Here is a 17,614-nt window from a genome sequence, read left to right as displayed (position 1 = left end):
GCTGGGAACAGAGGAAGAGGAAGGCCTCCTCTGCGTTGGAAAGACCAGGTGGAGAAGGACTTGGCTTCACTTGGCATTTTCAATTGGCGTCAGTTAGCACAGAAGAGATATGACTGGCGTGCTGTTTTGGACTCGGCCAAAATCGCTTAGGCGGTTACAGCGCCAAATAAGAAGAAGAAGAAGCAGAAAGCTTATTTATGCCTAGTATTGTCTTTTCGCGTTGGTTCTGTTTTTTTTCTTTGCTTTACGTGAATTATTAATAATTTCTCTGCGGAGCGATTAAAAAACAGGTCCGCACACGTTGACAGTCAAGCCACTAAAAAAAAAACGAAAATTTAGTATGAAAAATTTTACTACTAATATAACCAGAAACTGTAGAGGGAGCAACATTCTGCACAAGTAAAGCAGCCGATTTTATGTGTGGGAGCGAGAAGACTGTTTTATTACCAAACCTTTCTATTATTGAATCATGGTCCACCAATACATATGCGTACGAACAACAGCGGAAATTTTGTCTACCTAACATTCGCGAACGATCTGGACTTGTTTTATGCTTCTCGTTCGCGAAGCAGAATACGTAGAGATACGTTCACGTTTGCGTATAAAATCATTAACGTATGTACGCGAACGTTCATATATTAATATTTCCGAACCTTGGTTTGTATGCGCATCACTCGAATGCAGTTTTCACCGATGTATTAACTTAAAATATAGAAAGAAAAAATTAGTAAGTTGCTAAATGTTTGAAAATTGTAGTTTAAGTAAATTGATAAAGTAAATATTTCAATATGGCTGCTAAAAGAAAGACGTTTAAGAAGGCTTACAGCCGAAAATGTTTTTGTTGAAGGTTGCCACCTGTTTGAAAATTTTAATTTAATTTAACTTGTAAGATATAAGATAATATTGCAATATGGGTATCAAGCTAAAGAGGTTTAGGAAAGTTTGCTACCGAAAATATTTTTGGGGATGGTAGCCTTCTGCTTGAAAAATTGTATTCAATTAAATATTAAAAATGGATTCCACAATTTTATAGAGCTTGAAGCCATTTTTTAATGAAAATTATTGAGGAAAATTAACAGTTAATTATAAATGGTAGACGTAATTGCTATTTCGGAGATCACCACGTCACCTCATGAGACTTCTTCAGCGGAGTTCGAAACGACGACCTCAGCTGATTCAGTCAGTTGCCTACGCACTGTGCTTAGTTTTATAAACTGTTGTTGCTTTTTCCACTTTTTTCATGTGAACCAACGCAAGTTATTCCGCTGCAATTCACACTTGATCATGTGGTTGTTGGTTTTCGTTAATAATTCTAGAATGTTTAATTTTAGGTGTGCTCGTCCTTAAGTTATTTGTTTTTTTGTTATGTATGACCTTATAACAATTATATTCAATAATTTTATTGAGCTTGAGGCCGTTTTTTAATGAAAATTATTATGGAAAATTAACAATAAATTATAAATGGTAGAAGTGATAGCCATTTCGGAGAACACCATATCCCCTCATCACACTTCTTCAGCGGGACTCGAACCGACGACCCCAGCTGACTCAGCCAGTTGCCTACACACTGTGCTAAGTTCGTCTTATAAACAGTTGCTGCTTTTTCCACTTTTTTCATGTGAGCCAACTACAATCAAGCGCAGCTATCCCGCTGCAATTCACACTTGATCATGTGGTTGTTGGTTTTCGTTAATAACACTATTTTTAGAATGTTTAACTTTTAGGTGTGCTCGTCCTAAATTTATTTTGTTTTTTTTTTGTTATTTATGGCCTTATAACAATTATATTTAAAATTTTTATTGAGCTTGAGGCCTTGATAGCTATTTCGGAGATCACCACATCTACTCATCTGAGTCATCTGGGGTCGTCGGTTCGAATTCCGCTGAAGAAGTCTGATGAGGAGATGTGGTGATCTCAGAAAAGCTATCACTTCTACCATCTATAAATTATTGTTAATTTTCCACAATAGTTTTCATTAAAAAACGGCCTCAAGCTCAATAATATTGTTGAATATAATTGTTATAAGGTCATAAATATTTAAATCTTATTTATTATTTATTATATTATTTTTAAATATTATTGTTAATTTTCCACAATAGTTTTCATTAAAAAACGGCCTCACGGTCAATAAAATTGTTGAATATAATTGTTATAAGGCCATAAATAACAAAAAAAAAAAATGGATATCAAACAGCACAAAAATTATTTAAGGCGCAGTGAAGCACGCCGGGTATTTGCTAGTTTAACATAAATAAATAGGTGAAGTGTATGGGCGAAACTTGAGCGAGTTCATACGGAATGAAAATTTATGATAAGGCTGTATATATTTTTAAATTCTCCAACATAATTCCAATCCATTAATTCTTATATAGGATTAACGGTTTGTTCGTTACTATGGCAAGGCCCCTTTTTTACAAACAAATTATTTGGCTTGCTTTAACTATTATCGTCTGACTGAAAAAATAAAAGTGAGAAGTTAATAGTAAAACCGAATTAATAAAAAAACACAAAAATAAAAAGCATCCTTGATCTTTATAAACCATGCCATGCGGATGACCGGGCTGTCCACCATTTTATTTTATGATCATTTTAAGGCTTTTCATTTTAATTTTTTAAGTACATAATATCAGTTATTTTGGGCCCCTGGTATTTAATAAACTATATCTTTTAATATTAACTGTCAAAATTATTATGAGTATATCAATTAATAGTACTTTTTATTTCGAAACTTTCAGGAACAAATGGGTCTGCAAATAGACCAAATTCTAGGAACTCTCTTAACAGCAGACTCTCTAGTTCACATAACTCATTACGCACATCATCTGCAAATAAACCTGACGATTCCATATTCATTACTCAGGCAATGTCGCATGATGCGTTACTAACAAGGGAAATATCTGATTTTTACAACGTGCCTATAGATTCTGATATATATGCTCTACCAATAGATATGGTAAAAACAGATAAATATAGCGGAGTGCAAAACAAAGAAGATACAATTAAAGAATATAAAAAACTGAATAATTTAATTTTAACTGAGGAAGGGTACTGTAAACATTCAAAATTAAGTCGCAAGAATAATAAAAACAAACGAAAAAAACGTAACAGCGATTATTATGAAAGCGACATGACAAACGCATTTACATCTACGAATAAAAAGTCGGCTAATTTAGATTCGACGGAGGATTATGGTATACATAATGATGGTCATACGTTCTTAGAATTGGGCGAACCACAAGAACGACTCCAGATGACGTTGAATGAAGTGAAAAAATATTACCACACGCTTTACTCTAGTACAAATAACTCAACAGATAAAAATAATGAGTCGGTAAAAACTGATATAGTAAAACGTTCTAATGAAACAATATGGAGTGAATCGTCTCCAAGGTTACAAAATAATCTTTGTTCTATTAAAGACAGTGAATTCAAGTTAAGCGCCAGGACTTTTAAAAACTGTAATGAAAATAATGACACAATTAACAACAACAACATAAATAAAATCGTCTTTTCTGATAACTATAACATTACCCAAAACCGGCTAATAAAGGTCGATGAAGTAGATTCATCCTTCCAAGTTATACGAACTGAAAAAAAAACACAGTTTTCTCTTAATTTGAAGAAAAAGTTTTGTAATATATTTCGTATTCGCCGAACTCAACGGCCATTCCAAACAAACCCGTCGAGTACGGAACCCATGACTGTCAGTCGGGATCGTCGACACACTGTAGAGAAGCATAAGAAATTTCAATCAAGAGCATTACCTCCCTTACCCAAAAAGGGTAAGTATATAAGACACTAAAATGTATAAGTTATTTATTTATACGTTTCTTTTGGAAATCGTTCTTTAAGCAAAGAGGTTTAAAATTTTTAAAATTCTCGATTGATGGACATTCCGTTAAATCACACGTTTTCTTGAAGATCGCAATCCCAAATACTAAGAAATGCAAGGAAAAGATCTTAATAAGGTTTTCCGCAAACAACAACAACAAAAATAAATAATAACTAAAAAAATATCGAGGATATTAGTTTAGTGTAGAGGAAAAATCTGTTTCAAACCATTCTTTGGTTAATTTTATGGAAATGACAAGAAAGACAAATTTCGTAATGATTTAACATTTTAAATTTTTTACAGAAAATAAAAGGGGCACCAACGTCCTTGACACAATTTCCTTTTCACTTATGACGTTTTTCAATCAAACGAGCGATATGTATTGCTTAACCTACAAAAAGAATTCTACGTTCCCCTAGAATTTCCTTTGCATATTGGGAATAGGAATTAGGAAGCATTCGAAACCAATTTTTTAATTTATTTATTTTATTTTAGTTATTACGGTGAGCCATCAAAACAACACTAACAGCCTTTTTCATCAGTTGTCTCGAAAATGTAAATCAACTCCCCTTAAAGAACTCTCCGTCATGCGAATCTTGGAAAGATACGTTTTCTACGGAATCACTAGGAAATTAATTTTTATTCATGCGCTTAAATTGGCGTTTGTCTGTTGTAACGGACTCTCCTAAGTGCAATCTGCAAAAAAATATAGAACACACTCGCTTCTAGTTTACAGCCTCTTTATTTACTATATTCTCGCTATATCTACTCTCTAAAGCGTAGAACTAGAGTAGGTTAAAAACCCTACAGCTAGCACCAGTCTCTGTGGTTTAAGCCCACTTCGAATATAGAGTAATAGTCTCGGAGGTAAGTTCCCTCTTTAACTATCCGTGTGACCCACGTTGCGACGCGTGCCACGTATGCCTAGCTAATGCACAATGCTGCCCCTTTTATACCATTTTTGTCCATCCGCAGACAGTTATCCTTATTAAAATCGTTTTTGTGCTTTATACGTTTTAGGTATTTAACAATTGAGTAATAAAGCAAAATAGTGTACATAGGTAGTCACCCAGTTACATCTGACAAAAAGTAGTACATGAACAATTTAAATGGACGGATTTGTAAGTATACAATTTTGAAAGTGCCCAGCGTCGCGGCGGTCTGCGTTCGCGCCGCACCGCGTTCGACGTCGCGCTCGCGTCCCCTGGCCCCCTCCCCTCCTTTCGCAATTATGCACTGGTGGCACTATAACCGTTTAGAAAAAAAAGAATAATAATAAAATGACACTACTTCACTTCTGAAGCTGCTTTTTTATGTCTAAATAATGGGAATTATTGCGTATGGTGTTATTGCATGCACCACCCATGGTGAAGTGATTTTAGAATGAGAAGAAAGATTTTGATACTACCTTCTATGAAAATTTGCCTATAAAACCTGACTATAAGGCAGCCGAATGTTCGAAAATAAAGCGGGAAAGCTGTTTTATTACTTCATTTTTATTGCGCCATTCATCCCACCTGCTTGGTCCTAATATACGTTCAAATTTAGAAGTCTGAGAGCAGGTAAAATTTTATATATTTTTACATAACAATTTCGTACCACATGTTCGCTTTGTCTTCGTAAACGAAATCCGCAGTTCGGAAATAGTTAAGCAAGCAAGTGATGATAAGGCAGAAATTTTAACTGAAGATAAAAAAAGAATATTATCTGTGTTATATGCTGCGTTTCGTGCACACATTTTAAGGTTTTCTAGCAATTTTTCAACATATTAGAAAGCATTCAGACAAAATTCATACAAAAGCGCTATGTCGACCGATTCCCACACGCCCAAATAGCATAAATAAGCAATGGGAAATAAGGCAAAATTTGTTTTATTTCCAGCCCATTTAAAAGTGAAATAAAGCAAATTTTGCGTTATTGCCGTTTGTGTTATTTCACCCCATCCATCAGGAATTCTGCCCGTTGTTTCATGCACTGCTGACTGATATCCCAATCTTTTTGAACCTTTTCCACGCCTTTTTTTCGAATGTTCTTACAGCGTTCGGTTGAACCATTCCACAATGCCAGCTGATTGGGCAAGAAGAGCCGACTATCCAAGGAATGAAATGGAATAGAAGATTTGTGGATGGCCGAAAAAAAAACAAATTTGTCCAAGCACTTAAGCAGTATTACCCATTGTACTTAAGGCCAAGAGTTAGGATTTAGGGGAGAGGGATATGTATGTGGCGATGCGAATTCATTGCTCATCTGCAAACTTACCAAACTCCTTTATGAATTTTAGTAGTTTGTTGAGGCAAAGAGAATGTACCTCGTCCATTCTCAATACATCCCACCCAAAATTGTACCGTCTGAGTATGGTGAAGGCCGGACATCAGCAGAGAAAATGTGCTGTACTAACCTCGTCCTCAAAACACGTAACACATGTAAACAGTGGGTCGTCGATGATGCCTATGGTGACTATACATATATGGTCCCCATTGGTTGTGCCCCGTAATCAGTCCTATCAGGGCTTGTAGATCCTTCTTCTTTTGCTACCACCCTGTCAGGCCCTTTCAGGAAACACTTGGTTTTATTGCGAGTAAATAGCATCACCTCATTCAAATGGAAATAGCGTCAACAATTCTTAATGTATGTCGATTCAAAAAAAAAGAAATGTTGCTCTTGCATCGTACGTGAGATACGAATGTGGCTACAATAAAAATTGCCCCGTAAGTGTTGTTTCCATAGATGGAAGAGGTTATCGCCAAATCCTCAGTGCTATTAATCAACACACAATCATGCCCCACCACCAATTGATTTTATTAAAAAACCACGATGCGAAAAACCAAACGCAAAAAGAGCTGGAATACGAGAAGTATTTGAAGAGAGAATGTAGAAATGATCAAGAAATTGCAAAACATACTTCGTTTCCAAAAACAAAGCGAACACTATTAAATTGACGAAACAGTGGATTGCCGCCATGTACAAAAACCCCGGAGAAACACTGAAATGAATGTTTTTAAATTAGCATATTTTGAACAAATTCGGAATGTGTAAGGTAGAAAAGAAACCTTATATAGTTATAAGGAAACAATAATAGAAAAGGAATTTTCTTACACTCGGAGGTTCCATGGTAAACTGAGCCTCAATGCAAAAATTATTTTCTTTATAAAACTAACAAACGTGTGGATAATTAAAATCTTGAATCAACCAAAAAATAATAAATTAAAGCTTTAGATGCATTTTTATTACCTTTTCTTACGATTTGAAATCAAGTTCTAAGTCAATTTTTTGAATGAGTTGAAAGTAGGTTGTGTTGAAAGTACTGTCAGATAATTTGCGATTGATAATTCAAGTATTTGGTAAGAAAAATATATAGTAAAACTCATCTGCTTTTAATAAAATTGTGTTATATATTAAATTGTGTGAGCGTTTTATCTATATTATGAGTTATTATTGGTCTTGTCCCACCCGTGACAAAAAAACCATAAGTTGTTATATTTAATTACAGAAGTTGAAGTTAAGTTTCAGGTTTTTTACATAATGTTAGAACTTGATTGCAACTGTTTACCAAAATTACATTTTCGTTTCCACATAGTTAATGGAATAGTTCAACAGTGAAGCATGTCCCACCCGTGAAAGAGGTAGGTTTTCAGGGCTGATAAGCTTTACTTGTTTGTTGAGGTGAACGCAGGGAAGGAGGGGGTGGGGAAGCGCGGACTCGCCAATTACTTATATACCCTGCTGATTAAGTTAATAAACATTTTGAGCAGTTTTGGTTTTTTCTTGTGTTTATTTAATGTTATTAGTTTTTTATAAAAGCCTAGCACAATACATAACCAGAACCACATATATCCACATTTCAAACTTGGTAAAAAAAATTATAAAAATTCAACAAACTTTAACAATTACACCCAACAATTTTGAACTTTTTGTTCTAGGTGCGCAGTTTTATAGCCCATTAATTTTAATTTAAAAGTGAAAATTTCAAGACGCTATGAAATCCTGTTGATTTTTAATAATTTGGCTGACGGTGCTAGGCATTTTCTTCTATATAAAAGGCACTATCCTTAGATAAAACGTGATTGAATTGAATCCCAACTTGGCTTCTTATATTTTTTGACAGACAGAAGAAATAACTCAGTTTTTTCCGTATAAGAGTAAGCTGGAATTTTTTTCATATTTTGTAATTCTCATATAAAAGTCAATTAGGTGTACCTTTATCAAAATGTAGAATTGTTGAGTACTTTGTACTTAAATTTAAATAAGAAAGAACATTTTTTTACATCATTGAAACACAGCTAAGGAGTACGGCACTATTTGTTACATTCAAATCAGTGCCAAAATGCGGGTATAACCAATTATTGATTATTTATTATCGGAACCGGGTACATGTAAGTTGATTGATTTGTTTTCACACACTTTTGAAACATGAATTAAATGCTTTTTTACTGCATACATGTTGTTGTCAACACAGCAAAAATCTTCCAATAACTTACAAATATAAAAAATTTAAAATATCGAGGGCAACAAAAATGTGGAAATAAGCTAAATGATGCTGGCGCACAATGGCACTACAGAGGCAAAAAGTAGTAAAAACGGATTAGCGAATTCTGAAAAAGCAATTAGGTATATTCATAGTAAAATGTCCAACAAATCCAAACCAAAAGGAATTTTTGATAAGAATGCATATTTGCAGTCATGGGATGAGCGTAAAGTAGATGCTACGCGAAAAAAATTGATTTTGTCGCAATTAATTTAAATTAATTTTTATACTTGTGCGGATATATAACACAGTGCAGTAAAATTTTACCACCTGAGTGAAACATATCGTTTCGTATAGTTTTTTTGGTTCTGAATCCAAATTTGGCTCGTCAGGATTTTGAGATATCCTAACCTCAAAGTGCCAAAAACACGTTTTGTTGTGATATTTGAGGTTATATTATGAAAACTACATTATTTTGTCATTTATACTTAAATCAATATTTAGTACTACTCTTTCTATTTTTGATATATTTATTGAGCTTTGTACCGCGATTGTCTATTAGGAAAAATTGAAAAAGCAACAAGGTCTAAGCGGTCACCACATCTCCTCATCAGACTTCTTTTTTCTAGACTTCAGCAGGGATCGAACCTGCGTAATCGATGTTCAAAGTCAGAAGCGTTAACCACTGAGCTATGTACATCCCGTAAACTCTTGTGGCTAATTCACTTTCCTTATTCAACCAACTACTATCAAGAGCAGCTGATTTGCCGCTATTTAAACTCGACTACTCTTTCCCTTTAAAATTCATTTTCGTTTGTTTCGATTCCATTTTTCTTTCTCGATAAATCAACGTATGACTTCGTAAGCATGAGCCATCATAACTTATACCGAAGTACGTACTGCCCATTGCAACCGGTATATTTCGAGAAAGAAAAATCGAATCGCAGCAAACGAAAATGAATCCTAAACGGGGAATACTAAGTGATAAATTTGTTGTTCTCATAAAGAATTTAGTGACCGTTATACCACTAAAACCCTGTTTTGCACCATTCTGGAATACGGTTCGTGGTTTGGAATCCAAGGTATCAAATTTACTCAGACTAGATAGAATCAATTCAAAAACAATTCCTACTTTTTGCTTTAAGAAATTTCCGTTGGGATTCTCAATATAACCTTCCGCCTTATATGTACGAGCCGATTAAAACTAGTTAATCTTCTTACACTTTCCAGCCGCAGGCAAATGCTTGGCACAAAATAGTTAAATTACTAACAGGCTCAATTTCAAGTCCGCTTCTTCTGGGCGAAGTTAGCCTTAATGTTCCCTCCCGTGAATCAAGACACTTTTAACCCCTATTTTTGAAAACTTGTAAAACTTATTTGGAATTACAGCCACTCCGTTGCTTATGCCAGGATTTTACCTCTCATTCCAGCACATTTGATATACATTTTTAATTGCTTTTCAGCATTAAGAAAGCGATACTATCCTTTCTCAATAAATGAATTATTAACATAAAGACATAAAATTAGCGGATGAATTTAGTTCTGTAGCTGAACAGTTGTAGATCTCGACACTTAACAAACTCCTGCCCATCGTGACTCGGCGCAAAAATTGAAAATATTGGTTCCATACGTCATGCGGACTGCGCCCCTCGTGTGGATGGGCGGGAATGGAGGGTAAAAACCAATTGATTAGAAATGGATTGGGTGAACATAACATTTTTAGTCTGCCTCTCAGTTCCGTAGCAGCTGAGCGCAAATTTTTTGATTTAGCATTAATAAAAACGAAATTAAGAAACAAAAGATAATTTAAAACTTTTAATAATATAATGTTAATTACATACAATTGTAATGTACTTTGGATGCAATATAAAAAAAAATCGTTATAAAATCTGAATTGGCCTACTATTTTGATAAAGAGGAATAAACTCCACTCAATTTCCCGATGTAATAAAAATTGCTCAATTTTTTACCATTTGGTCCATTTATTGGTCCGAAAAATAAATTGGAAATGGCAACCGAGTTCCTAAGTGCAGAATAGCGCATATACGAAATTTCAGCGAATTTGTAGTACGGTTAGATCGTCTCACTGTGTGGCGTCAGAAGGGGTCGCCCCAGGTTACAACTTCTATCACACACATCTATCCTATCGCTCTTAATACTGTTTTTGGTTGGGTCATTGCAGTTTCCTACAATTCTGTTGACGAAGATTCGACAACTTCTTTGGCACATTACCTTGACCTTGATTAATTAGTTCGTTCTTTTATGTTCTGCCACTCAAGGCTGTCATCGATGTAATGGATCCCTTTGAGCAACACTTTGCAAAAACACCCAAGCACAACAAAGGTGGAGTGTACGTGGTTCAGTCCCCCTTCAGGAACAACGCTCCGTCGATTGGGGCCACTCTACCACAATCCCGTAGCCGCCTTCATTCGCTGGAGCACAAGTTGCTACGAGTTTTGGAATTAAGGCAACAATATTTTGACTTTATGGATGATTACTTAAGCCGCGGGCATATGGAAGTGCTCACATCAGAGCAGATAGTTGCGGACCCAGCTACCTACATATATTTGGCTCATAATGCCGTACTTTAGCTGGATAGCTCTACGACGAAATACCGAGTGGTTTTTTTTTATGGCTCGCACAAAGACGACACAGGTTACTCACTTAGCGATCGCTTACAAGTCAGGCCACCAATTCAACGGGACTTAATTGGAGTTTGTCTCCGCTTTCGTCATCTCCGTTATGCATTTTGCGCCAACATTGAGAAGATCTTCCGCGGCATTCAGGTTGATCCCGAATGCACCAACTATCAGCGCATCAATTGCCGAAAAAATTAAAATTCCCCTATTTCTCGGTATGGTCTGCTTACTGTGGCCCCATCTCCATTTTGGCAGTGAGTTTGAGTTTGAAGCAACTTGCATATGACTACCGAAGCAGATATCCCTTGCCATAACGAGCTCTATCTTCTGGCGCATATGTGGATGACATTCCAACCGGATGTGACTCTGTCGAAGATCTTATCAAAGGAAGCAGAAGCAAACTTTTAGTCACGCAAATAGAGCTCCAATTGTTGGCCTTTCCCAGACATTCTCAGTGCAGAGCTCTGTGAATACAAATGGGTGGTAGTATCGGATAGGTCAGAGGCAGCCGCACAAATAAACGTGCCAGAAATAGTTCCGATACTAGCAAGTCAATATTCTTATTAAGTCTCATCGAAAAATTTCTTGTCGTTTAAAGAATAAAGGGAATGCCGCATTATACTAAAGCCAGCCTTTCGACATAAGCTACTTTTCCATACGAAGACAGATATGTAGGTATGAACAGTGACCCACACCTAAAATCACACAGTGATATTATCACAGTATTCGCAATGATTTTTCATTCTATATTTTTTCATTACTTTTTTATAAAAGTATAGCTCAATCTCTAACAAAAACCATATAAACCTAAATTGCAAAATTTGTGCAAAAATTAGAAAAAAATCAAAAAAGTTTCTTAAAGATTGCAAACTTTTTAATAAGAATTTCTATTAAAAAAATGTATATGTAGATTTGTAGTCTCTTAAATCAGTCACCGATGTTGTTTGGCGCAAAAATAAGTAATGAGAAAATGGCTCAGCCATACTCGATATCGAAAAAAAATATCGATGTCTGCAAAAAAAAACAATTACTCGATATATAGATACTGACATCGATATATTTGCAGCTCTAGTCGCTACCACAGCTGGCAAGTATACGAATCCCACGGTACAGCGCCTCCCCATTTGAAGCAATAGAGCTACATGGCTTTGACAATGCATCGACGCAGGGTTATGGTGCAGTGGTTTATACTCGGGTCCACAAAAACAATAGCTACGTAGTCACCTTAATCGCAGCTAAAACGCGCGTAGCACCAATAAAGCCAATCTCAATTCTGCACTTGGAATTCAATGACATCTTTCGACAAAACTGCTGACACTGATAAAATCTGCTCTGACAATTCAAATCTCAGATATTTATTGTTGGTCAGATTCTGAAGTGGTACTGCATTGGATATCAGCTACGCCTCGAACATGGAATGCATATGTTTGCAACCGAGCTACTGAAATCGTAGATGCTTGCCCACGCAGCTGTTGGCAACATGTTCGTACGCAGGACAACCCAGCAGATTGTGCATCTCGAGGACTACTCCCCTTCAAATTAACGGAACACCAGCTCTTGTGGAACGGACCGTCAAAGCGAAATTCTCTAGGTCAATGGAGACTGAGTCTTATGAGGGTAATATGCTTTTGTTTTCTATTTATTAATCATTCTCGCCGTCGATTGATAATTAATGAATATAATAATTATTCGAATAACGAATAAAATAATAATAAAACAAGTAATTTATGTATATATATTTATGTATAAAATGATAACCGTTTTCGTTGTTTCGCTTTAACTAAAACCCCTGTATAGATTTAAGTCAAATTTTCGGAAGTTATTCCCTGCGCATAAAGTCCTATTAAAGGCTACTAGAAAACTCCTTGGTGGCGATGGAGCCGAGTTATTTATAAAAGCCGTATTTATGAACCGATTTCGTTCAAATTCAAAATGTGTTCTTCCTGCATGATGAAAAATACTTATGCGAAAAATAGACCCACTAGGGGGCGCTGCAGTTGAGTTATTTCGAAAATCCCTATTTATTGTCCGCTTGATGAAATTGCTCGGGCGGCCATTGCTGCATNAAGCGATCGCTAAGTGAGTAACCTGTGTCGTCTTTGTGCGAGCCATAAAAAAAAACCACTCGGTATTTCGTCGTAGAGCTATCCAGCTAAAGTACGGCATTATGAGCCAAATATATGTAGGTAGCTGGGTCCGCAACTATCTGCTCTGATGTGAGCACTTCCATATGCCCGCGGCTTAAGTAATCATCCATAAAGTCAAAATATTGTTGCCTTAATTCCAAAACTCGTAGCAACTTGTGCTCCAGCGAATGAAGGCGGCTACGGGATTGTGGTAGAGTGGCCCCAATCGACGGAGCGTTGTTCCTGAAGGGGGACTGAACCACGTACACTCCACCTTTGTTGTGCTTGGGTGTTTTTGCAAAGTGTTGCTCAAAGGGATCCATTACATCGATGACAGCCTTGAGTGGCAGAACATAAAAGAACGAACTAATTAATCAAGGTCAAGGTAATGTGCCAAAGAAGTTGTCGAATCTTCGTCAACAGAATTGTAGGAAACTGCAATGACCCAACCAAAAACAGTATTAAGAGCGATAGGATAGATGTGTGTGATAGAAGTTGTAACCTGGGGCGACCCCTTCTGACGCCACACAGTGAGACGATCTAACCGTACTACAAATTCGCTGAAATTTCGTATATGCGCTATTCTGCACTTAGGAACTCGGTTGCCATTTCCAATTTATTTTTCGGACCAATAAATGGACCAAATGGTAAAAAATTGAGCAATTTTTATTACATCGGGAAATTGAGTGGAGTTTATTCCTCTTTATCAAAATAGTAGGCCAATTCAGATTTTATAACGATTTTTTTTTATATTGCATCCAAAGTACATTACAATTGTATGTAATTAACATTATATTATTTAAAGTTTTAAATTATCTTTTGTTTCTTAATTTCGTTTTTATTAATGCTAAATCAAAAAATTTGCGCTCAGCTGCTACGGAACTGAGAGGCAGACTAAAAATGTTATGTTCACCCAATCCATTTCTAATCAATTGGTTTTTACCCTCCATTCCCGCCCATCCACACGAGGGGCGCAGTCCGCATGACGTATGGAACCAATATTTTCAATTTTTGCGCCGAGTCACGATGGGCAGGAGTTTGTTAAGTGTCGAGATCTACAACTGTTCAGCTACAGAACTAAATTCATCCGCTAATTTTATGTCTTTATGTTAATAATTCATTTATTGAGAAAGGATAGTATCGCTTTCTTAATGCTGAAAAGCAATTAAAAATGTATATCAAATGTGCTGGAATGAGAGGTAAAATCCTGGCATAAGCAACGGAGTGGCTGTAATTCCAAATAAGTTTTACAAGTTTTCAAAAATAGGGGTTAAAAGTGTCTTGATTCACGGGAGGGAACATTAAGGCTAACTTCGCCCAGAAGAAGCGGACTTGAAATTGAGCCTGTTAGTAATTTAACTATTTTGTGCCAAGCATTTGCCTGCGGCTGGAAAGTGTAAGAAGATTAACTAGTTTTAATCGGCTCGTACATATAAGGCGGAAGGTTATATTGAGAATCCCAACGGAAATTTCTTAAAGCAAAAAGTAGGAATTGTTTTTGAATTGATTCTATCTAGTCTGAGTAAATTTGATACCTTGGATTCCAAACCACGAAGCGTATTCCAGAATGGTGCAAAACAGGGTTTTAGTGGTATAACGGTCACTAAATTCTTTATGAGAACAACAAATTTATCACTTAGTATTCCCCGTTTAGGATTCATTTTCGTTTGCTGCGATTCTATTTTTCTTTCTTGAAATATACCGGTTGCAATGGGCAGTACGTACTTCGGTATAAGTTATGATGGCTCATGCTTACGAAGTCATACGTTGATTTATCGATAATTTATCCGTCATTCGAATAATTTTTTTTTGAATAAACAAAATGATTTATTATTTACGAATAACAAGAAAAACAATTTATTCATTTGTTATTCGTCATTCGAATAAATTTTGCCCAACTCTGGGTATAAAGTTAAAAAAAAGTAACGTAACGTAAGAGTTTGAACAAAAAATACCCGTAGAAAAATACAAAAGCACAGGAATAAGTTTTCTAAGAAAAAATTCCATTATTCAAAAAGTGCAAGAAAGTGCAACATTATTCTCAGCACACAAACTCTAAATTAAAAATTTTTACTTTCCACAAAACTTGAAGACCACCAAATGAAACCAATTTTTTATAGCTCTACTTAAAGTGGAATATTATTACCCAAATTAGAGTCCATTATAATGGCTATGCACTTTTTTTACTTTGGAGAATTTATTTAGTGAGGACAAAAAAAAATCGATAAATCGGTACTTTAAAAATATTACTTTTGGCCAGCAAATAGTAGCTGTCAGACCATAGAACATTGTGTTTTTCACCTTTGAGTTATCGCTGAACATTTATTTATTCGGGGAAGCTACCAATGTATTGTATTGTATCATATTGTTTCGAAAAATTCATTTTTTAACCTCGTTTTTCAGGGAATGCACTATTTTTCGCTTGTAGGCAGTAGTATGGATATGTATGTTCCAGACCAAGTGTGTAATGTGCAACCATGAAAAGCTTTAAAAATTGNAAAAATTCATTTTTTAACCTCGTTTTTCAGGGAATGCACTATTTTTCGCTTGTAAGCAGTAGTATGGATATGTATGTTCCAGACCAAGTGTGTAATGTGCAACCATGAAAAGCTTTAAAAATTTTAAAACTTTAAAAATTCTACTTTGCGGTATGTATGAGCGGCTTGACAGTCGTCTTGGGATATCGCACCGCTCGGCGTACCGCCCGGGCTACCGCCTGGCGTACCCCAAGCGCATCACCCCGTGCACCCCCCGCGGATCGGGGGTATACATAATTGTATGTGGGCAGAGCGTTTTGATATAGATACATATTTATGTGTATGTTTGTATAGTGTGACAAAAATATAAATGTTGTCGGAGCGTTTTAATATTCTTATATAATGAGAGAAAATAAAAAAACGCATGTAGGTTTATATGTTTTTTAATTTAATGGAATGTGGAGGATTGAAGGCAAGTTGTTTACACATTAAATATTTATTTTCCGGTTTGGTGTCGTTGAAAAGAGAAAGTGGAATGAAGGCTATTTTAAATATTATAAACTAGCAAATACCTGGCTTTCTTCGCGTCGCCTTATGTTTTTATATGCGTTGACCAATACAAAAATAGTGTTGCTATGCAAAAACGGTTTATAATGTAAAACTTATTAGTTTAGGTTGGAAGGCCTGAAGAGCAGAACCTTCCTTACTCATAGGCAAAAAATAATAGCGCTAAGATAACATATGGTATATGTGTNACATATGGTATATGTGCTAATCGCCTTCGATGCTATGAGCTCTTATTTCCACCTGTGAGATATCTGCAAGTATTGCCGAAAGTGCGTAATCTTCTTCTATAATCCTGCTGTTCCATAGGATGAAAGAGTTTTCCCCTTCAAACGGGGTCGTTGACATTCCTACCGTGTTCTCTCTAATTCAGCACACTTCTTGATATACCGATGACGCGCTGATGTGCCTAGGATATCTGTGAAGCTTAAACGATTTTGCGCATATATATGCATATGTATGCATGTTTAAAGAATGGAGCTTCATTTAGTGATCTACAATGTAAATTTGTATCGTGATTTGAGCCCCATCTATGTTTTAGGCCAATTTTTTGCAGAATCACTTCTTATCATAAAGTTAACTAGTAATAATCCCCGAAAATCGGGGTGCTCCGTGCTCTAAAAAATCTGCATATTTCTTTATTGTAAAAACCACATGCATTGCTTTTGGAAGTTAACTTTAACTGGTATTTTGGCAAGGTCGTGTTCTACTCAATACGTATACATATTTAGCTGGCATTGCGTAAAGCAATCCCCTTGCTAGAGTCTGACCTTGAGACTTATTTATTGTTATAGCGAACGCTACAATAATTTTGAATTGGCAATTGGCGACGTTTAAATACAAAAGGAAGTGTTGATTCGCTGGGACGTTAATATATATGCGGTAGTAAAATTCGTTTCCCCTGTAAATCCATTAACTATCCCTTATATGTACATATTTGTATTGCGGCATCCAAACAATTATATTGTAGTTCCTTAACTATTAGGCGAGACCATTAACTAATCCTTCATATGTACATATTTAGGTTGCGATGTAACATCACAACTGCTCCAACTTTTAGTATCAATTATGAGGTGCAACTCCCCTACTCCTACTTGCTCTTGTGGATATTCAGAAACGACAGTATATATCGAAGCCATTTCTTCTCCGGACAACATATTGACCATTTCTTTATTAACTATCGTATAGTGCTTATTTTTTGGACACGAAATTGATCGATCCTTCAAGTGGTTTTGATTAATTACACCAGGCTGATGTTCAAATGCCCAGTCGACTAAATCTCGCAAAATAATCTCTTGTTGCACTAATCTTAATTTTTGAGTCTTGTGAGAGATCTCGCCCTTCTCTAACCCGCAAGATTCTCTGAAACGCATATTTATCGAGAGTTTAAAATACTTAACCGTTCCCTCAGTTCGTCCGCCAAGGATTTTTTAAGTTTTCCAGCATTTTACAATTGTACAAAATTTAAAATAAAGAAATGAAATCGCTCAAAATTATTGTTGTTGAAAATT

The 17,614-nt window shown here is 35.8% G+C and overlaps 1 protein-coding gene across 13 annotated transcripts in view; it reads left to right on the top strand.

Annotated features, from left to right (window-relative positions):
* The window catches only part of Socs16D (Suppressor of Cytokine Signaling at 16D), a 202,203-nt gene that overhangs the window by 135,567 nt on the left and 49,022 nt on the right, over positions 1-17,614 (top strand). For all 13 annotated transcript variants that reach the window (XM_017611889.1, XM_017611888.1, XM_017611887.1 and 10 more), the window contains one exon: positions 2,736-3,782. In XM_017611889.1, coding sequence (XP_017467378.1) covers positions 2,736-3,782 — 1,047 coding nt within the window. The remainder of the gene's footprint in view (positions 1-2,735; positions 3,783-17,614) is intronic.

This window comes from Rhagoletis zephyria, unplaced genomic scaffold (assembly GCF_001687245.7).
Source record: "Rhagoletis zephyria isolate East Lansing unplaced genomic scaffold, Rhagoletis_zephyria_1.1 Rzeph_scaffold_00473, whole genome shotgun sequence".
NCBI classification, from domain to species: domain Eukaryota; kingdom Metazoa; phylum Arthropoda; class Insecta; order Diptera; family Tephritidae; genus Rhagoletis; species Rhagoletis zephyria.
This window is presented reverse-complemented; position numbering and strand designations above follow the sequence as displayed.